We start from the raw sequence: 23,350 nt of genomic DNA, 5'->3' as shown, positions 1-23,350 counted from the left end.
CAATCTAGACGTACAGAAAAGGAGAATCCCATCATGAAAGGTTTTTTCTTAGAGCGAGAACACAGAATGCCAAAAGCACAATAAGCATGTTTTTAAGTATTGAGGTGCCTTTTTTGCAAAGTTCCACATTCAGAACATTCAAGAGACCAGAAGGAGATCTGTCGTCTACCTGAGAGCACGGGTAGAACGTTACAATCCTCTCACTGAAGTTGTTTTGTGCTCTCTAGTAAAAAGGTTCAGGTGACGGTCATTTTACATTCTGTTCCTCGACATACACACGCTCAATGGCGAAAGGGGGGGGGTGGTTTAAAAACCACAGCGGTTATAATGTTGCCCTGGTATTCTGACTTCAGCAGCAAATTTATCTCCCAGATGTTTTTCCGCCCCCTCATCCAGTCGTTAGACCCAAGAACCCGTTCGGTTTAGTTTCAACGGTTTCTTTAATTTAGGCAAATTGAGACCAGTCTCATGAAAGCTATCTTTGCTAGGTAGTGTCCGAGTGGCGATCCAGTCCCCGAAAAAGGTGAGGATAACGCTTGAGCGTTGTAGCAATACGTCACGTCATGTGTTTTGTTATTGTAATTAACACTGAGTTAGGTGCTTTTGATTGCTATTTCACTAGTTTTTATATAAAATAAAGTGTTTTAGACTAACAAAATATAACCACGTGGTGTCCAGGAACCATCGAGAGATGACGAGGAGGGGGATAAGATGTACACATTTATTGACTTGATGAAAATTAAAAACCATGTAAGATCATAGTGTATCATCGTGTTCTGAAACTCCACCGAATTTCAGGATACTTAGGTGAATGAGCTTGAAAGTTAAGGCAATTCCTGAACCGAGGATAAAATGGGAACTGGCAGTATTTTTATTTTTATTTTTTTTACACACGCGTACTAAAAACAGTGAACCTTTGTGCTACGGGCCGATATACAAAAAAATAAATAAATACAAATCGACACTAAGGGTTTTTTTTTTGTGCAGAACTAGCTTGTTTGGGGAGTGCCGCTTGTATTAAGGGTTATTCAAAAAACAATTGACTTCTTTTATGATACAGGTGCGTCACACTTTCCACAAACAACACTGTTACCACTGTTATCAAAGTGGTCCACATCCATACAGTACAGATATTCTTTTGTGTTGTTTTGTCTCAGGCGTACATCACAACCCAACGTGATGCCATATATAGGAGTCGTACCAAACACTACTACAAACCTTGGAGACACTTTGTGCATATTTGGGTTGGGGAGGCGGTGGAGCCGCTAGACAGGTGGCTCGCTGAAGTGCTTGAGGCGGATGCGTTGGATGTAGCTGGCGTGCCCCGGGCTGTAGCGGCCGGGGCTGAAATCCGGCGAGGAGTAGGCGTGACGGGCAGGGCTGAAGCGGCCCGTGGGGGATGCCAGGGCGCCGGCGGGGGAGCCAGGCGCGGGAGGCGGCAGCCGGGGACGGGATTTCAGCACGGCTGGGCTGGGCCAGCTGAAGGGCCGGAGAGAACACTGGTCAATAAAAAACATTGAGTTCCTTTTACGTATGGAAATGCATTTTCAGGACGCAACCAGCCTCGTTCACAAAGCTCTTGTGTTTTTGAGAAAATACCTACAACAACAAAAAACATGTGTAGGGGCTGTCACGATAATGACATTTTAGCTGCTGATTGTCATAGAAATGTGATTATGAAATGTCTGTCAGGGTCATGCCCTGAAATTGTGTAAAAACAACACATATTCACCTTATGAAGAAGAGCTATTATAATATTCATGTAGACTGAATTTCCCTTTGAATGGAGTTTGAATGAAACATAATTATAGAAATTAACGATTTTACACAAGCACTCAAATTTGCTCAAATAGGTAAAAACAATGAGGAATAAGGCTCAACCCTAATCCTTTCTGAGTATAATGCCTTCCTGCATGTTCCCAAATGCACATACCATACACATATGATGGAACCGAAGAACAAATGAATGCTCGTGAAAGCGCCCTCCTACGTTAGGCTTAGGCGATCATGCAAAATTCCAGTACAGTACACTTCACAATGAGGGTTAGAAGAACACAAAGTCACAACTACAAGCGCTAAAGCGTCACAGTATTTTTTTTTTTTCACATGCAATACAAGAACACTTTTACACAATGAACAATACAAATCTCTCTCTATCTATCTATAATTCTATCTATCTATAATTCTATCTATCTATAATTCTAGGAATCTATGTCCTTCGATTATCTCGACAACCGTTCATCCGATCTACTTCACACTTGGCGAGTGTAGTTCTGCGGACCCAAGGACATGCCGTGTTTGGTCCAATTTAGACACGCGACACGTGTTATATTAATAAACTTTGAATAAACAATCGAACAGCGAGCCGCTCTCTGCGGCTGGGGTGCTTTGTGACATAATCATCCAATATGTGACGCACAAGATAGATGCCCGGCAAGCAACGCTGCAGGCATTGCTAACATGAGGGGAGAGGAAGTGCTGGAATGGGAACAGAGTGCCAGGCGTGCCAGGCGTGCCACCTCCAACGTCACACATGCACACAAGAGGAGGACACCCCTGCATGGACAGTTGAGCCCCTGGCAGTCATATAAACGTCACTAAATCACTTACTGGAGAAACCTGCACTCGACTATTCCTATTTATTGCAAAGTCGTCCTTACATTTTGTTGAGCTGTGCCATTTGAATGGGCATGCACTGGAGGGAGTCTGTCTGTTGTATGTATGTCCTTCGATTGCCTCGACAACCGTTCAGCCGATCTACTTCAAACTTGGCAGGTGTATGGAACAGGCATGTACTAGTAATCAATAATAAATCAAAAACAGCTCTGGGCTGAGAGCGGAGAGGGCGAGAGGGGGCAGAGAGAGAGTAGAGAGCCTCTCCGCTCTCTCCCTCTGCCCCCCTTGGTGAGGGTTTAGTACAGAAATACATATCCACTTTCAAGCACTTTAGAGTTTCTTCGGCATAGCCATCATTTCAGTGATAACGAGACCAATAACCATTTCACTAACAATCACGAATAGTGGCGCAACAGCATACGTCCATTTGCCTCCATTTTCAACAACTAACCTTTGCATGTCAGCATGTGAGTAGCTCCCCAGTGTCCTCTTCCACTTGTGAATACTGGGATACTTCTGAGGATCCACGTCTATGGTCTCTATCGCTAACATGACCTCTGTGTCCAACTTGCTCGGCAGATCCCTGAGGAACATGGAAGACATTCTCAGATATGAACAGCCACTAACAGTAGGACAGATCAGATGGATACAGATATGTAGAAAGAGATAGAGACAGACATATAGGATAACACACCAATACAGCAAGAAAATACTCGGCTCTAAGAAAGTTCAAATATAGATATAAAATCAATATTGTGATGTCAGACAGGATATCGTCTGGGATTTTGGTTAACGAATTATCGCAAATGCAATGTAGTTAAATGTTGTCTATAATGTCATTTGATTAAATTAATAGACTGTTCTCTTGTAGTTAATGCTTCTACCTGTGGAAATTCCTCTACCTAATATCAACATTACTAATGATGTGTAAATATCAGTGGTTGACTGATATGGGTTTTTCAGTGGCCGATGCAGAGTCGATGGTCGAGGGGGAGTCGATGGTCGATATACAGTATAATGCCGATATCATGTTTTTTGCATCTGATTAAATACATAATTGAATAATAATAACAAATGAGACAAAAAATTAAACATTTATTTAACACTAATGTTATTGTCTGTATTGCTTCTGTCTTCTGGATTCGGTCTCTGTTTGCTTAAGTAGATCAGCAGAAGTGCAGGATTTATTTTTTACAAATAAAGTATTTACACAAAGCATCCAGTTATTACCAAATTATACAGCATCAAGGAGACGTGACGCTCGGGACACACAGGGTAGGCTTGGGCAGATATACAATCACATCATCAATCACGATCAATGGAGTTGATCATGACATTGATGACAAATTTTACAATTGATTTATCCGGCAGGAAAACTCAAGAGTTTTGAAATGGTTTATGTGCAGTTTACCGTGTATTTAAACTGGAGAGGAGAAGGAGAGAGTGAGAGGGGAGGAGAGGGAGTGGAGGCTCTGGCCCTCTCCGCTCAGAGCTGTCGAGTAACCACTTGCGATTGAATCTCACTTCCCTGCTCTATATGCAAATCTGGTGATTATAATATAGCAATATATAATATAATCTATACTTGGGCAGATTTACAATTAAATCATCTATCGGCAATTGACATTGATGACAGATGATTTGTAAAAAAAATTTTATGCGACAGGAAAAATCCAAGCATTGAAACGGTGTAAGTGCAGTTTACCGTATTCTGAAACTGGAGCGGAGAGGGGGAGAGGGGGAGAGAGAGGGGGCGGAGGCTCTCCCCCTCTCCGCTTGGAGCTGTCGAGTAACCACTGGTAATCGGATCTTATTCCCCGCTCTACAGGCCTGTACAGAGACTTTAAGAGGGGCAGGTGCCAATAAAGAAACAAGAAGAAAAGATAAGGCACAAGGACCCCCCCAGCTCCAGTTTTAGGTATTTTGCTGCTCTGGGCAAAGGGAGCGGCATGGCGGAACGCAGGTCATGGGTGCCCAGAATGGTGCGCATTGTGCCGGGCATAATCTGTGCTCCGCTGTACGCACACCGTCTCTATCTTGCCCAGACAATCTGCTACCTCGATGCCCATTCATGCAAAACAAAATAAAAAGAAATGTTAAAAATAATAATAAAATAGGCGTCTGATAAAAAGGGTACCATGGGGTAAATCAAGGGGCAGGTTCTCAGGCACCCTCCGCCCGCCCAACCCCCCCACACTTGCCTGCCGCTCTATAGGCAAATCTTGTGATTAAAATATAACAATATATATAATAGGGGATGGTAGCTCAGGCGGTAGAGCTGGTGAGCTGGTGGTCTAGTGATCTAAAAGTTGCTGGTTTGATCCCAGGCTCCTCCTGCTAGCATGTTGTAGCGTCCTTGAGCAAGACACTTAACCCCTAATTGCTCCTGATGGCTGCGTCCGTCGGTGATTGAACAATTGGAAGTCGCTTTGGATAAAAGCGTCTGCTAAATGAAATGTAATATCATATCATTGAGAAAGATTTAGATGTATTTTATTTCTTTAGTTTCTTACTTGTATGGAAAATGAAAAAAGGTAAACCTGACTCAAAGAATTGGAGCGCAGTTTTTTCTCCGGCAGACATTGGTGTGCGCAGGCTCCTGTGCCGTCTTTTTATTTTACTATTTCACACAAAGACAACTGAGTTAAGGGACTGTCCCGCTCCGTCTCGTTCCAAAAAAAAAAATAATCTGCCGACACGCGTCTCCCCCTTTTTTTCCCCCGTCGGTATGGGAAGTAATTTAGTAAAAGCTGGATGTTTTTGTGTAAACACCACAGAAGCAGCTGAGAAGGCCTCTAGATGGCTGTGGATCAAGAAGGGCGATCCGTGGGTACATGCTACTTAGACACAGGTCGGGACTTGATCAATCCCGGCTCAGTCACCTGGGTGAGGGTGTATGATGTTGAAAGACCCAAAACACCCAATGCGCCCAGGTTCCATCACTGACGATGTGTCTAAGTGCATCAGTAGATGTATATACTTAACTTGTGAATAATAAAGCCTGCACTTCTTTAACAGAGAGACCACATTTGCTACATTACATTACTTTCTATGCACCCTTTATTGGAATTTAGCACGATAGTCCAAGCCTAATACAATGGAAAATGAAATACATAAACACTAACTCAGAGAACTGGAGTGGAGTTTTTTTTATTTCTCCTCCAGACAGCGTACACCGAGCTCCAGTGCGTGTGCGCCGGTTCCTAGGCCTGTGTTTTTATTTTAGATCTATTTATTTGAGTTAGTTTCCTACATTTATGAAACAATTTATTTCAAACACACATTGCTTTCCGTTGCTATATGACTTAATTTAGTGAAATCTGGATGTTTTTGTGCAAAAACTTTACTTCTCAAAAGCAAATCCTGCACTTCTGTAAAGGGGAGACCACATTAGCCACAAAATCGCCAATTGGTAATTGACAATTTTGACAATCAGCAATTACTGCCCTCCAGCGATTGCCGATTGGAATTTTGCACAATCACCCAAGCCTAACACAGGTTTTTATTGTTAGGGGCCGGAACGGGACAGTCCCTTAACTCAGTTGTGTTAAAATAATGTGTCTAATACAAATGGAAACATGAAAATCAATAGATCTAAAATGAAGGAGGAGAAAAAAACCCCCAACTCCAATTTTCTTAGTTAGGGTTACATTTTGCCTCAAATGCAAAGTATTTCCAAAGACCACCACTCCTGTTTTCTTTGTCAACCAAAACCGGTCGCAGAGGCTCTGCACTTGCCATCTTTAATGAGCAAACACCATAACAAACTGGAGCGAATGAGATGTGTGAGGAGAAGACAGAACTGAATGAGAGGGGGAGGTGTTATGTGGAAACTGCAGCAGCGTGTGTCAACTCGCTGTCGGAGAGAAGAGAGAGCGAGGAAGCTCAGCTGGTACCTGTATATCGATAGTGCAGAAAATTTGTATTGAAACAGATTTAAATATTCAGAATCTATATTTATAGAAAAATGTATATTTCTAACTACTCTGCAGACATTTTTTGTTTATCAGCCTCATGAGCGCAGGCCTCGACCGATGCAGATTATCTCAAAATGCCCAAATATTGGATTAATCGGTCAGCCACTTATAAATATCTTATGAAAGCACTAAGTAAAATATCACCAAATGTGTCCTACCACAACAGAAGCTGCCATTTCGCGCATTTCTAAAATCTCCAGGAGCAGCCAAATAAGTTGATAAAACCTTTCTTGGAGGAAAATGAGATTTTTCCAGATTTGTGTTCTTTTGTGTTTGTTTTTTTTATCTCTCAACGTATTTTCAAAACCAAGTTTGATTTATAAATAGTAGAAAAATGTTAAACTGTGGAGTTAAATATTCCCGTTAGATTACATCGGGAAATGCAGTTCACTTACCGGGACGCGGAACAGCACTGAAAAATGCAGATCGATCGTTTCCTTGAAAGCGACCGTCCAGGTGAAGATCATTCATCCATATTCCATGTGATGTGAAGTCACAATGTGAAACCATTTTGATAGAGTTCAACCTTTAAATCGTACTACTCTTACACCCACTGTTGTAAAACTGCGAAGAAGAAAAACCCTTTGCGGCACGCACCTACGTCACTTCCACTTCCGCACTTCGGAAGCTCTCAATCATATTTCAGACCTTAATGTGAACAGTGCAATAGATCCAAGTCAGTGTTAGCAGCGCGTACTGGACTTCATTTTCCACGATGATAGTCAGTTCTCCAACAGCGACGCTGAGAACGACAGCGCTTCTGAATCCAATAGTATCCCAGACTTGGAGAACATTTCAAACAGCTGATTTCAAACTTAATGTGACGATGAAACTGAATATTTTCAAGAACCACCGGTTGAAACCGACGATACGTCCGTTGTTGTTACAACGGAAGAAGTTGATTACTTGACGAAGTCCGATTTCAGATTTTCTGAGACTCATAATATTGATACTCTACATTTACTTGTGTTGTCCGTACTTTGAAACTCCAAAATAATTCCACTTTTATAAAACATGTTTATTCTTACTGTTAAATAAAAGCTTTTTTAAAAAAAGCAAAATCAGTTGGGTTGTTGAGCTGTTCATGATTGGCCCATTCAGCAGTATGTTAAGTAGCCATTAAGGCTTTGTTTATCCACCAACGCCATTTGCATTCTGGGAGCTGGCTGAATGAACCTGGTGTGGGTAAAACTTTGGTGGTGATTATCTCAGAATCACAGTTTGCCACACACTTGCCATTAACAAGTCATAGCTTTAATTATATGTACTTGATTTGCACAAGTGACACCTTGTTTGGAAGCCCTGTTTCTCCACTTTCAAGATGCAAAAAAAACAAAAAACAAAAAAAAAAAAATCTCGAAAACCGCCAAATGACCCTTAAGTACGCAGTGGATCACAAATATGGAGGTCTTTGTCGATATTGCGATATTTGATTCTGCCTTAATTCAACCTCACGCAGACACTCACCCATCGATGAAAAGTCCTCTCCTGATGCGCGGCGGTGTCCTGCTGAGAAACTCGCTGGAGCTGTCGAAGGACTTGTGGGATCCGGGTGACGCTGAACTGCTCAGGTCTCTCCCGCCGTGGTCCCACGACTTGGAGCGGGCGCAGAAGGTGCGTCCCACCACCGGCCCTCTAGTCCTCTGCCCGGACCCCTCGGGGCCGTCCAGCGTGTCGAAGCTCTCGTCGGAGCCGCTTCCAGCCCTGTCCCCCGCCCCCACCTCCGTCCTCCGGGCCTGTCCCTGCTCCTCGGCTTCCCTCTCGCTGCCCCCCGTTGGCCCGTCCCTGCCCGGGCCCAGTGCCAGCCGGCTCAGGCCGCCACTCAGCTCTGCCGAGGAGGAAGAGGAGGAGGAGGAAGAGGAAGGAGAGAGGCGCGAGGAAGCCTTAACTCCATTGTGAGTCCTGTCCCGCGTGGAGGCGGCGCTGCACAGTCCGTCCTTGCAGGCGTCGCCGGGCGACAGCAGCCCCTCATGGCAGCAGCACAGCAGATCGTGCTCGGCTGCCGTCTCGATCAGGTCGGCCCTGGTCCTCGGCAGGATGTGGAACTCGTGGCCACCCACGGCGCCCTGCAGGGATTCCTTGGAGCAGGGCGAGGAGGTGAGTGCCGCATTATGCCGGTTATTCATCTCCTCCAGGCTGATGTCATCACCCTCGTCCAGGAATGCGCCCACTGAGATGGAGTTGCAGAACTTCTTGGGCTTGCCTGCGGCCGAAAACATCACAGAGGAAACTTTCACTGCCACATCTGTTATTCGACCACATGTCTGATGAAAGGTCATGTTGGGTAAATCGTAAGATCTCTTTCAATAGAATGTTTTGCATTTTTACAGCGTATTTTTTATGCCGCTTATGTGAATTTGAAGACTGCTGGATCGACTGTTGAATTTACACAGATCATAGGATGAGGAAACAAGGTGCACAGAAGCACCTGGCAGCGTGGAGTACTTCCAAAATGGTCCAACGTTTTCAGAAAACCCCATATGATGTCAATGCCTTTTATTTATATATATATATATATATATATATATATATATTTTGTCTTTTTTAAATCAGCCGACCAAAGATGACTTAAAGTTAGCTACAAGCACTGACTGCTCAGATACAAAATAGGTGTGGTATGCGTGGATGTGGTGGTGCATTTTGGATAAAGTGTACCTGGGGACGGGGTTCGGAACCTATTGCTGGCCTCGTTCTCCCCGGCCTCGTCGTGCGCCCGCTGGCTGAAGTCCTTCTTGCTGAGGTACTCCTCCAACTTGCGGAGGCCTTCCGCTGATGACAGGTCCACAAAGCTGTCCAGGAAGTCCCAGTACTCGGCCCACGGGTGACCCAGCTCGTGAGCCAGGTTTCTGTGAGGGGGGAGTTGGAGGGGAGGGAAATTAGAGGGCGGGGAAGGGGGCATCAGACACTTTGGTGACAGGGTCTTCGCAAATACAGGCTGAAATGACAATTATGGACCCTTGAGACGCGTATAGTACCCAGTCTGACAGTGCCAAGGACCCGGGAAAGGAGCAGAAATGATTCATGCGGTGCTGGATGCAAGCTAACGCAGAATGAGCAACAGAGAAGCATTGGCATGCAGCCAAACCCACACGGGGCACTTCTGGAACAAATGCAAAGGTATAAAAATAGAAACACACAAGCACATGAGCTGAAACCATTCTGATCTCAGTTATGTAATTTTTACTCAAATTACCAAATAGGTTTTATAGCCAATGTAAAATAAAATAGTAAGGCCAGACTATACAGTACACATGGTATATGAACTAGGATGATGACTGGATTGAGGTTTGTAATGCAATTTTTCCCATCACAAACTCATGTCTGCCAACATTTCCATTAGAACCGGAACAATTTATTTAAGTCCAAGGCGTAACATAGACCAAACTTTATAGTTCATCCTTACTTGCCGTTCCCAAAAACAACTACTTGGGAGAGGTTTAACGTAAATAAATAAATAGAAAATAAAAAATAAAATACCTGCCCACTCTCTCTGCCCCGCGGTCTGGGTCTGACTTCAGGATGTGGTGAAAAAGCTCCGCTCTGTCTCTGGGTGGTGTCTTCCATGCCCGGCGAAACTCATCCGCCTGCAGGGGGAACCAAATACAGAACATGCTTAGAGGAAAATCTTTATTTATCTGGTTTTAGGTGAAAGGGAGTCCAATCGTTTTCTTTATCTTCATGCCCAAACAGACAAACTGAACCTTACGGATAAGGATGATGATCATTTCGATTTTAATCGATTCCAAAGACTTAATCTAGAACTATCTAATTTGAACTAATCTATTGCTACAGCATTTATAAGATTGCTCCTATTTGCTGGAGTAGTATGATGATTCTGCTGTTTCACTCTGGTCATTGATTGTGTTCCAAGTATGTGCCAGACCTGTGGGTGTTTCTAGAATACAGAGATGGTGCCAGAAAATTATAAACATTGTAATTATGAGCGCCGTATGAGTGTCGTTTGAACCGGTATGTCATAAGCATCTCATGTTTTAAGTTTCATACAAATCGATCCACATACGAAGTAAATATTAATAAAAAAACAAACTTTGACCCCAAGTATTCAACTGGTCCTGCTTGACATGGCACTATTCATAAACAAAATGAACGAGATGAGCTTTAAAGTAAGACGCTTTATGACTTCATCATACTATTTACTATAAATGTCAAGATTCTGATTCAGAATGTCCATTCCGACCGTGTCCAGTGTGTTGCGTAGACTTGGTGGCTCTGTAGTGGTTCAACATTACAAACTATGCGTTTACGTGTATATTTATGTACTTTCTTAACTGGTAGATGTCTACGGATCTGTTCAATTGATATTTTATCTCTTTGGTCCCTATTACTATTATTACTTACTTGACTTCATTAAAAATACCAAAAAAAAGTAGCCTACAAAAACTTGCGACCACATCAGGTCGAATTCACTCGCATGTACAACTGAGTGATGCGTTCAAGATCCGGCGAGGCATCGGAAAAATAGGAGCCGTGATATGGTAATTCGTCACAGAAATACCACAGTGTTTTTTGTATTTCATGGAAATGTAACTTATTGAAAATGTAATTCAAGGAAAAAAGTCGACACTAAAATTATGTAAGTTCGACGACCTTTGTAAACCTCCATAAATAAGTCACTTCACAAACAGCCAATCGTACAGCAGGAGCGCCGGTGCTTCCTCTGCTTGGCAGCACGCAGATTTCATCCAAATTGATCCAGGAAGGTACGGCCCAGGAATTAGTGAAAAACCAAATAATTTGACCAGAAGTACCCAAATCCTCACGCATCACCGACTTGGCAACGTTCGAAAACTTCCGGCCAGGAAGTGGACTAAGATGGGTAATTGGAGTAAGACACTTTGACATCAACATCAAATTCGCTATTTTGTGCAGGTTGTGGCTACAAACGTCCATTTCCACCGTGCGAGGTGCTGGTGTAGACTCAATTGCTCCGTAGTAGTTGCAAACTGTGCATGTGTGTGTGTGTGTGTGTATGTGTGTGTGTCTGTGTGCATGTGTATTGTCTTACGTGCTTGATGTCGGTGTTTCATTTGATAATTTATTATATTGCCCTTTTTGTAAATATCAACGCATTGTGTTCCATCGAACCTGGTGCTGTGTACCTCCCACAGCATTCGAGTCAGTCGTAACATGAAAACTGAGTCCGAATCGTATCCTTTTGTTTTTAGTCACAAAAGTTTAAAAAGTTGATGAAATGTCTCTGAGGGACATGCAGTGTTTAATCTGTTTGAATGGAACTGTATTGTTGGGAACTTCCACAGGGAGTGATTTCCTTCCATAGTGACACCATGAAGCAGGACTCCATGGACTACAAGTTAGTAGACAGCCACCTTCTAAGTTTTAAGATAAAGTCATAACACGCAATAAGTGTATCCTTGTATTAGTAATTCAGTGGGTCACCAGGACTCGCCGCATAATTACATGAGACAATGTTGCATTCAATGGAAACAGAAAATTTAACTTGTTTTAGACCTTAGCGACAGCACTAACTGATGCTGCTTTCCATAGGATCTCAAAAATTTGGAATTGTTGTTGATAATGGACCCTATGTATTGCTGCCTGCAGCTATATTTATTATTATTATTATTATTATTATTATTATTATTATTATTATTATTATTATTATTATTATTAGGGATCCAGACTGTAGGCGCTAATTCTCTTAATTTTGAAGCCTAAAACTATCTGGAACACAAACTTTGGCATAAGCTACGGACACGGTTAAGGTGTAATTTAAACCGCTATGTCACAAGGATCCCTTGGTTTAAATTTAATCCAAATTTATCCACATACGGAGCAGATATTAGTGAAAAACCATACAAATTTGACCCAAAATATTCAGTTTGTCTGGACTGACACGTCACACATCTTGTTCTAATACGAAAGAGATGAGATTTACAGGAAGACGCTTTATGACGTCATCACATGATTTAATATAAATGTACAGATTGTGATTGGGAATGTCCAGTTGTCCAATGTCTGTGTCAAGTTGTACGGCGTGGACTTTGTCACTCTGTAGTATTTCGACATTACCAAACTATGGAATTTACGTATGTATTTATATAGCTTCTTACCTGGCAGATATCAGTAGATCTGTTGGATTGATATTTAAAATCCGTGGTCCAGAGTACTTTGCCGGATTAATGAAAAATAGAATAAAAAGTAATCCTTGCCAATTTGTCACCGTGTCCGCTCAAAAACACTGAAATGTGCGACTTTGTGATGCGTTCAAGATCCAGCGACGCAACGGAAAAATAAACGCGGTGCAATGGTAATTACCCACAAAAATACCACAACATTTTTGGTATTTCATGGAAACGTGACTTACTGAAGATGCAATCCAAGTAAATAACTCAACTTTCCAAAACAATTACGTAAATTTGACTGCTATCGTAAATCAACGTGAATATCATATACGAGACGTATACGAGACACAACGCCATCTACCATCACCGAGACTCCGGATGTACTACAAAAAGGTAAGATATAACAATGACAAGAAATTGTTTAAAATAAAAAAATAAAATCCTTTTTTGTAATAAACGTCATGTATAAACATTTTTCTGACCTAAACTTAACAAACTCTCATGAAAAGGCATAAAGTGTTATATTGTGTGATATTGACAAATGATTCCATAATAATTAAAATTCCAAATTAACATTAAAGTTACATAAATGTTGTCTGCATTACAATATAGACAGGTTATCTATTAAACTGAATTTTCAAATTGTACATTACTAACTTTAAAAGTACAATCAAGTAGTAATTACAAATAACATGTATTTATATATATTTTTTTATTTAATGTATATATATTGTTATGAAAAGTAATTAGAAAAGTTATTTTTGTTATTCTTACAGATGCTGAAAAATAGCCCAAAATCTAAGACAATGAAGAAGCCACTGTCCAAAAATCCAGTCGCCAAGGTCAGTCACAATAATAATAAAAAAAGAAAGTACAGAAGAAAGATCTGATGAAAAACACGCTAATGGAAAAACTTTCAATCTAAGTGTTGATTCCCCATACATATCGGTGTTGAGAGCGTCATTTCACCAGGATGATTTACAATTTGGAGACTCCAAAAATAAACAACGTGCAGCTATGAGTTTAACAGCAATTCTGAAAAACAAGATTCAGAATGTTTGCACCTGGACACAAAATTACCTAGATGATTTTTTGATTACAATAAATAATCTTTATCAGGATATGAAAAAGTCTGGTAGAATAAATGATAATGTTCCAGGAAGCGATTATGTTGCCATAACAGAATTGCCAAAAAGACAAATTATGTTTCATACAACTAACACATGCAGACCCATTTGCTGGCTGTATTGGTGTACCTCACTATGACTCTGCGTTGTGTAATATCGCTAAGCAAATTGATACAGCACTTAAGAAATTACTTTTAGATAATGATGGTGCATGTTTATTAACTATCTCCAGTAATTCATGTGCAGTTATCCAAAAATGGTCATGGTATGCAATTGTTGGACCCTGTGTATTGCTGAAAACCTTGTTGAGTGAGTTAAAAAAAACTACATATAACACATTTATAAACTTTACTTTGAGAATTTCATATAATTTGTCTATTTTCCATTCTTTTTTTTCTTAAGATTGCCATTTTAATTAATATGAATTCTGTATTTGACATGTGATCTTTAGAAATACTGTGATATTTGTTTAATAATTTTGTCCAAATGTTTTGGACAACTGTTTAATAAAACAATTATCTGACTTGTTTGGGCATTTGTTGTGCTAATTTATTAATGAATCTACTTTGGAACTTCCATACAATATTAAGACTATAACTCCGCTATTTAGAACTGACCTGATCTCATACTTTTAATAGACTTTTAATTACAAATTAAAATTAATGTTTTAAGTCTGGTTGAAATGTAATTGCTTCATACGTAATGCCATGAAAGTTAGATTCATGAAATTACATGGACGTAACTACGTTATGCTTATATGTCCAGGTAATTCTGAAAATCAGTCACAAAATAAAAATTCTAATGGACATAACTGCACAATGTAACTCCACCATGTTTGATGTTTGTACGTTAAGTAAATGTGACGCATTTCACATAAAATAAAGAAACCTATGTGTACTTAAAATGTATTGCTGCCTGTAGCTATATTTATTATTATTATTGTAATGAAACTACACAACTGTTGGACTTGAACGCTAACAAGCAAAAATGTATATTTGAACAAGACACCCACACGCTTGATCAAGCAAGAGCAGATTTTTTCAGATTCTCAGATTTGAGGTATTTAAAACCGGTTTTCACGTAGAAGCAGCACTTGATCCATCCCTAATATGGATACATTACAACTGTCACGAACTGCCATTAAATGTGAGACTTGCTTTGGAAGGGCTCAGGGGACCAGCGTAGGCCTTGACGGTCATCACTGGATCAATGGGACTCCGCACGTGGCGTGGGGACAGCGCATGGGACATGCTGTCTGACGGCTCGGGCGACCACGGCGTGCCAATTATGGGCTGAGAAGAGTTGTCCGTTGCCCTCAGTAAAGGTATGTAGCAGCGGTCTGAGACACAAGGAAAAGTTTATTGTAAAGTTGACCCCCCCCAAATGGAACAGTTCATGGTACTGTGATACTGTGAAAAACAAAAACAGCAGAGAATAATGCATGGAGATAGTGAACAGTAGTGCACTGTAGAGCTCTAGCAGCAACAGCTCCACCAAATAGAAGGCCTGTTGAGAAGAAAGGCGGCATGGCAACAGCCATTCCTGAAAGCACTTTGCATTCGAGGCAGACGATTAAGGGATGATCACAGATGCTCGGGAGCCGTCAAGCATTTCAAATGAAAGGAACACGCTGAACCTTGCCGAGCCTCGGTCCAAACACGGGTCAGTGAGTTTCAATCCACATTAGTAACAGGTGATGTAACCCATTATTTAATGGATTATGAAAGCGCTCTGATGCTGAAATTTGCTTGACCATTCTTTTCTGTTTGATCTCAGTAAGTGTTGCTGTGGTTGTCGGTGTTGCCGGTGTTAGAGCATACATCGATTGCGCTACTTTCCCACCGCCCGGCCTGTCGTGTTGCTTTTTTTTTTTAATAGAAATAAAACCCATTTAGTTAATTTTTGTTTATGAGCGCCAACTAAGCGTGTTATAAATCGGACGCTACAAAAGTGAAAGTGGCTTTGTGCGCGGAGAGGAGAGAAAGAAGGCTATAGAAGAGCTTAGATCAGGTCTAGATCCCTCCATGCGTTATTAGTGCCCGTGCATAACGGGGACACTCCGTGTGCACCCCCCCCCCCCCCCCCCCCCCATTGTAAAATGCCCTGTGTTACACCGGTGTTGTCATGAGTTTATTAACCGGTTGGAAAAATTCCTCACCATGGCATCCCTAATCTAACTTATTTCCGCTGATTGCAATCATTTTGTAGAATCGCAAGATTTTCCAATCACATGTTTCCATCAAAATTTTGTGGGAATTTTGAGCCAATGTTAGAAATGTTTTTTGCCTTTCTAACATAATTACAACATTTTCAGCAGTTGGGCTGAGAACAATTCAGTCTTCCTAAATGATTATGCTCCAATGTTCCTTGAGTGGAGTGTATTATTATATAATTAGTGGCATTCAATGAATATAGATAATCACATTATTGATTGCAATTATTTGCATGACAATTAATTGACAACTAAAATAGCTGACAGCTGGCACTGATGCGTAGCCAACAACTCCTGCATGCTGATTTTCATGGGTGTTGCTTTTTGTTTTTTAACCATGATACTGAATTGGATATTGAGAGTTACGGAAATAAACTGGTATTGGTTTCAACTATCAAATTTCTGGTATTGTGACATTCCTAATCACAGAATTAGAACCTAAAAACGAATCAAGCAACAAGGAAATGTCCTTACCTTCCAAGTAGTCCAGTATCTTCTGCTTCACTTCTTGGGTTTTGTTTTTCCTATCACAAACAACCTGTGGTAAAATAAAGTAGCAGTCAGCCAAGCTAATGCATTTCACTACATTAAAATGTTGGTTGTTCGACTAAGCAATATGCATAATGTATAAGGAATAAGGAAAATAAGGAAAAAAAGAAAAGAAACCTTTCCCCTACGCATAACACTTCTTATAAAACTCATCGAAGACCAACAGTCCAAAAATAAGTCTGTAAAGCAACTCCTGTGGGTGGGCACGAAATCCTGCCTTGGCATCTACTGCCACAATGCACTTTGGCAGTAAGCATAGAAAGAAAACAGAAAAACAGACTTACTTCACAAGGCTTTTGGCCATATTTGTTCTTGCAATTCTTATCAATGTCCGGATACGAGCAGAGGACGTTGACAACTTCCGGGCAGCCAAATTTACAGGCGAAGTGGAGGGGAGTCTCAAAGCCCTGGGGCAGAAATGGAACAAGACATAAAAAAATGAGTCGTCGCCATCGTGGCCGTAGCCGTTGCCGTCGCCCCCGCCCCCCCCCCCCACTCCACAAATTCATGATCCATGAGAAATTTGTGCTATGCTTTCTGTTTGGGTTGGACTTAATCCGGATCCCTGGTTTAAGAACTCACTGCCTTGTCAGGAGTGTTGAGGTAAAGGTCGATGATGTAACGGATGCGTTTCTGCAGCATGAGCTCCTGGTCGTCCGGGTACATGAGGCGCATGAAGTCCGGGTTCTCCAGGGTGTCCAGCAGCAGCTGAACAACAGCCGCCTGGTTCTCCTTGGCTGCCACGTGCATCACGTTGTACCTGCAGCCCTCCTGAAATGAAGAAACCCTGAGGTCGTTACTAGAGGTGTTTCGCATCAGAGTCAGATCCACTGCATGAGGTGAATTTGTTTGTACCAGCGAGGCTGACTTTTATTTGAACAGATTACATAATAAACAAACACATTAACTACTCACAAATGAAGGCCAAAAGAATAGGCACAAGGACATTAGGTAGGTGCAATAACTTCCACATCCACACAATACTGGCCATCCATATATTTTATAGTTGTCCCAGAATATAAATTATTGGCAAACAAAGGATAGCTGATTGCATTAAATTAATAATAAAAATGATTACATATCAAAGAAACGTTGGTTCTTTTTATTCAAATTTTTTCACAAGTTGACACTTAGCGTTTGAAACTCAAACGATGCATGAAAGGTTATTCACTGTGTCTACAAGTTGTATGTGTAATTATATCAGTTTATCTTGCCACCGTGATGAAATAAGTCACTATAAAAGGCTGGGACTGGTGAAGCTGGAATGTTGACATATCAACAAAAGACTACAGCGTATGCCAAACGGGCTTTAGAAAGGAGGTTAAGTTCCTGGAATATGGTGACAGCAAGTGAGATATGGAAGAGTGGAAGAAAATAAGCTTTTTCACAGGGGGAGATAAGAGACACTTGTATGTTCATGTGCATTAGAGTATAACATTATAACGCGTTATTGAGCCAAAAATAAGAACCACTGCAGGGTGGGGATTGTGTGTGTGTGTGTGTGTGTGTGTGTGCGCGTGTGCCCATGCCCTTCACCTGCACAATGGTAGGATTGTCCCCTGAGCCGATGAGATACCGCGGGTTGCTCCAGACCAGCTCACTGAAGGCCGTTTCGTCTCCCTTCTCCACTGATATCCTCAGCTTGGCTGTGAGGTCCTGTGTGCGGGGGCTCTTGAAGCTGTTGGCCCGCTCCCGGTTGGCTGCGTCCACCTCAATGTTGTCTGAGCGTGTCGACAGGGGGTAAGGTGAGGGTGGCTGTTCTAAGTAATTGTTCAGACTTCCTTTTTGCTCACATCCTACCCCCACACATGTGGGGGAAGGACCTTCAATATAAATAGGTGTGGCAACATTGTCAAGCACACAAAATGATTTTGATTTCATTATTTGTTTAGTTTGGGTTCAAATAGGCAGAAAGGTGAATTGTGTTAAAAAAAATGTTCAAAGCTAGTTACAATTTAAGACTTTAAGAGTTTCCATTTCTGCAGGTAGAGATGCAAAAATGATTATAACCTTACAGCTCTATATTAAATACGCTGAGTTCTCATTGAACGCAGCATCACTTCGCTCGCACCCGAGTTACACTTTTCAGAGTTCCCATTGAACGCAGAGTAAGATCGCATTGCTGCAGATTGGCTGCAACAGGACTCACAGACATGACCCGCTCCGCACCGGAGTTGCTCAGTCAAGTTCCCGTTGCACGCTGAGCTGGCAGGCCACAGATAAACTCAGCTTAGCTAAGCTAACAAGCGTCAAAATGTCTCTGTCAAAGCCAAAGAAACGTAAATTTGATAGAAAACATTGTCAATTCCAGTGCAAAGTATTTATTTATTTTGCAAGCTGCAACAAATAATAAACCGGTATGTTTATTGTGCAACTAATATATTGCCATTTTAAAAGCACCTTATGTATACATGGAGGTGTTGTTGAGGATATTCTAAACAGGCGTACTTACTGTTTGTGTGATGGATAGTGTTTTACTATATTCAGCTTTTTTTCTCCATTTGTAGATATGGACCAGTCGGAAAAACACCTCATGTCTCCTCGGTTTTAAAGATGCAACTTTTTGAAGTTTTCAAACCTTGTAACCATAATTTTCTTGAAAAATAATGTTCTTGTAATTTCACTGTTATTGTAATGATACAATCACAGTGAAAGGGATGCGTGTGACTAGTTTATTCCATGTAGAAATATATCTAACATTACTGTAACCAGAGTTATTTGTAGCCATTCATGGACAAAGTATAGTACTTGTAGTACAAAGTAAAGTACTTGCTATTGAAGTTGAATAGCCCTGCTTTCGGGTATATATGCTGTAGCATATATCATGTATCATAAAAACGATTCAAGTCAGGAGATCAAAAAGATTTCTGGGAAACTGAAAGCAAGGTGAGTGAAGAGGTCAGTGGGCCCCCCTTTAAAGTTTTTCTACTCACCCTTACAGAGGACCAGGCCAGGCTTGATGGGGGACAGGCAGGGTGTGGATTTGCTGGGGGATGGATAATAGTCGCATATGCCCATGGCGAACCTCTCGGCATCCTCACGATTGGGAAAGGCTTTGAAGCGGGCTCCCTTCATCATCTTCACAACCTGAAGGGCGTCCTTCTTATCCGTGTAAACATGTGCTCTTTCTACATGGGCAAAAATGAAATTGAGAATCACAACAACACAATCCATGATTTGTTATTATTATTTTACTTTAGACAAGGAGGATTTTCCCACCACATACACCAGTGAATCAGTTCCTCAATTTATTTGTTATATATAGACAGACAATAGACACTGGGGGATGTGAAAGTGTATCAAGTGTATAAAATGCACACATGTATGAAAGTGTTTTAAATTTAATAGTAATTTAAAATGACACCATGGACATACACCAGATGCAATATAGACATTAGTAATGACATGTTTGTTTAGCCACATTTAACCATGTTTACACAGGAACTGCAATTCTTCTAATTGTTGGTGGACCTTAAAACAGAAGACAGAGGGACGAAATGTTGTACATTGCATGGGTATTGCACCATCCCCTCTAGAAGATGTCCTGGTAGATCTGGTATCACCGTCTATGTCTGATGTAATACATTCTAAAATGGGGAGGGGGGGTAGACTGTGTAGAATCCTGTATAATAGACACTGATCTGAGTCAAATCGGACACTCAAAACAGATTATACATCTTAAGTATATTAAAGTGCTGATATTGGGTGGTCTTTTTGTCCAGGTCTTTGATAGCACATTTATGCAGAGTTTGCTGTGGTTTGATTGCAGCGCATCCAATTACACTTTATGACATGTGCAATAGAATCATGGCATGTGTACAAATTTTTTTATCTTCAGTGAAAATATTGATGATGCCAAAGTCAAATAACTCCTGGTAACGGGAGATAATGAAGATGGAAACTGTGTTTGTCCACAGTGGTGAGTAATGTCACTAACATTCACAATCCATTTGTCGAGGGTATGTTTGTCCAGCCATACATGTAATGTCTTGTTTTACTGTGAACCCCAGAAAATATTGAACCTTTTTATGCAGTTTCTAGAAAAATGTGGCCTGACAAAATTTCTCTAGATACCTGTGCAATGAGAATACTACTAATAACATTAATTTCCAGTATAGCCATTAGCTAAACGTGAATTTGGATCAATAGTGGTTGTATTCCTGAGATGTCACCTTGTTTGGTGTCATGCCACTCACTTCAAAACAACAAATTCTATCCTTTGACCAAAGCGACAACAGAAGCCAGCTTTCAACAACACAGCGGTAATCATCGACAAACAAACAAGCAACTTTCTCTCTCTTTAAAATGGACTTTGGTCTTGAGTAAAAAAAGGCAAAGGACTACAGTAAACAGGTAATAGATGCATAAATTAAAATAATCATTATTTGATAAAAACATTTGTCTTTAAGTTCTGTATTCTGTACACACATAATAGATGGGAATAATAGTGTAAAGTTTAATATCAGAATTTGTAGAATGCCAATAGATATAATGTAAAAAAATATGAAGTTATGCCTGTTGGAATAATCTTTTTTATCTTTACATGCAAAACTTGTTCCCTCCTATTCCTTAGAATTTAGGACCTGACATTCATCAGTCTCACCTGCCTTTAGGTTGCAGTTCCCCAGAAGTCTAAGCTAGGTCATTCAAAATCATAACATATATAATTACTCAAAGTTAAATGGATTTGACTTACCATTTCTTGCCAAAACATCATCCCATAGGGGGCATACTCCATAAAAGAAGGTTGGGGACGCTTGTGCGGGCTTTGAAGGTGTTTCCGTCTTAGGATGGGAGAGACTGTCCTCGACATAGATATTCGAGCTGGTCCTTGACTGCACCGAGATCTCCTCCTCCTCTGGAGGATTGAGACCCATGCCATAACCAAAGTCTGCCTCGTCGCCAGCAGCCTGTACAACGGAGCTACCAGTGTTGCTGCTGCTGCTGCTGCTCACAGCTGCAGAAGCGGTACATGGCGCAGGTTTGCTCTGATTAGGCCTGGAGGCCAAACCGCCCTGCACGGAGTCACCTGCAGCTGAGTTACTGTCAGTTTCTGTGGCACTGCCTTCCGGCCCGGCGAGGACTCTGGCCAGCTTTCTCTCAAAGAGAGCCCGGGTGGTGGCGGTAATGGGGCCACATTTGAGGTCTGCCCTGGCAAACTCCTGGCGCAGCTCGTCGGCACTCAGCTCCCTCAGCCTGCTCAGAACTGCCTCCATGCTTCAGCTACCTGCAACACATCACAACACAAGTCTGATGACGTTAGGGAGCACTGAAGATGTCATGCACAACTATTTCTAAGATAATTACAAGTAATTTTTAATCTGTCATTTAGAATCAATCTAAAACTAATAGAATATAAAATGGTTTGGGAAAGATGCAAACCATTAACAAAATCGCAAGCACGTAGTAGAAATTAGCACATTGTCAACCTATATAGCCATTTCTTATGACGAAAAATAAAAACAGTTCCATAAAATAAGCCACAGTAATTTAAGATCATCCACCAGCAGATAGCTCCCAAGCTAACCAACGTGCAAGTAATGTACTGCTGGGAGAGGACAGCCGCCCAGATCACAATCTACATCATATATAACACAGAGGAAACAAAATGCAAGCATCCCTAAAACACCAGAGGTAAAAATAAATAGATAAATAATAGTAAAACACCATCAGACTGGTGATGTGCTGTCACGCCCAAGTAGACCATCCGAGGTCTGGCTTTTCGGTTTGACAGCTCTTCTCGGTGATGGTGCGGAAACAAAACAACCTGCATGTGATGACAGTTGTAGAATAATATATGTACCACTTACTTACCGATGATCATTTTATTTCCGACAGGAGCTATATAAAGCCGTTATTTTTCCCCAAATATAAACAGTTGGACAAACAAAACGCTCAAGATGGTCTGGAATAGTCCCATTGCTTACAACACGTTGTGCGCATGCGCAGTATAAAGGGAGGGTTCACGCTCCTCATATAGCAGATACGCTAGCATTAGCTAGCGGCTAAACGTTAGCTTCGTAATGAGGACACACGAAAGCGCAGACATTTCAAAAGGGAAGCACACAACCGGCGCCCATGCATGCAGATGTTAACCTGTATCAAAAAACCCTTTTTCAAAGCTTGAACATATTATCATGTGTTACGTGCCCACCTCCGCGACTCTCTCCCAGATAGCTGCCTGCTCACCGCGACGCTTTCAAAATGCTCCGCGTAAAGGACCCCAGTTCGGGCCCATAGTTGCCTGAACAAAATGATAGAGAACGTCCGTCCACAAGTCAAAGCCAATACGTCTGTCGCGGGATAATGCAAACGTTTAAAGAAGTAGTACAATTTTAAATTAATTGGTAATATAGTAAACAGCCTGCACACGCTATTCCATATGTGAGCAAACTTGCACAATTTACTATTTTTGAAACTTTGAATTGATAGTGTTTATTTCTAGGTTTGTTGTTGTTTTTTTACCACATTCTTTAAGGTCATTTTTTGTTTTTTTTGCCAATTGACAACTATTGCCTTTTTATATTACTTCATTATTATTGTGTGTTATTTTTATGTGAGCTTTTGTAACGCTGCAATTTCCCTATGGGGATGAATAAAGTACCCATCTTCATAAAAAAATCTCATCTCATGCCGTTATCTTTGTTGGTGGCGGGGTCCACCTTTCCTGGCAAAAAATCAGCCATGCAAGAAACAAAGTAAAAGGCAGTCATGGCAGTTGTGGTGGGTGAACTTTTTAAGTGGATGATCACTCACAACAACCCC

The 23,350-nt window shown here is 41.3% G+C and overlaps 1 protein-coding gene across 1 annotated transcript; it reads right to left on the bottom strand.

The window, feature by feature from the left end:
• Positions 1 to 16: 16 nt before the first annotated feature.
• Positions 17 to 22,752, bottom strand: ankle2 (ankyrin repeat and LEM domain containing 2). Its single transcript, XM_080004356.1, has 13 exons — positions 22,740 to 22,752; positions 21,282 to 21,812; positions 19,519 to 19,713; positions 18,122 to 18,306; positions 17,168 to 17,356; positions 16,870 to 16,992; positions 16,511 to 16,574; positions 14,982 to 15,163; positions 10,071 to 10,177; positions 9,249 to 9,439; positions 8,061 to 8,796; positions 3,068 to 3,199; positions 17 to 1,479 (listed from the first exon to the last, which is right to left on the bottom strand). Exons 2-13 carry the CDS (start codon positions 21,799 to 21,801, stop codon positions 1,266 to 1,268), a joined length of 2,838 nt encoding a protein of 945 aa, XP_079860482.1. The 5' UTR covers positions 21,802 to 21,812; positions 22,740 to 22,752; the 3' UTR covers positions 17 to 1,265.
• Positions 22,753 to 23,350: the final 598 nt, after the last annotated feature.

Source organism: Zeus faber (assembly GCF_960531495.2).
Source record: "Zeus faber genome assembly, chromosome: 7".
Taxonomy (NCBI): domain Eukaryota; kingdom Metazoa; phylum Chordata; class Actinopteri; order Zeiformes; family Zeidae; genus Zeus; species Zeus faber.
The sequence above is the reverse complement of the archived record's forward strand: the minus strand, read 5'-3'. Positions and strand labels throughout refer to the sequence as shown.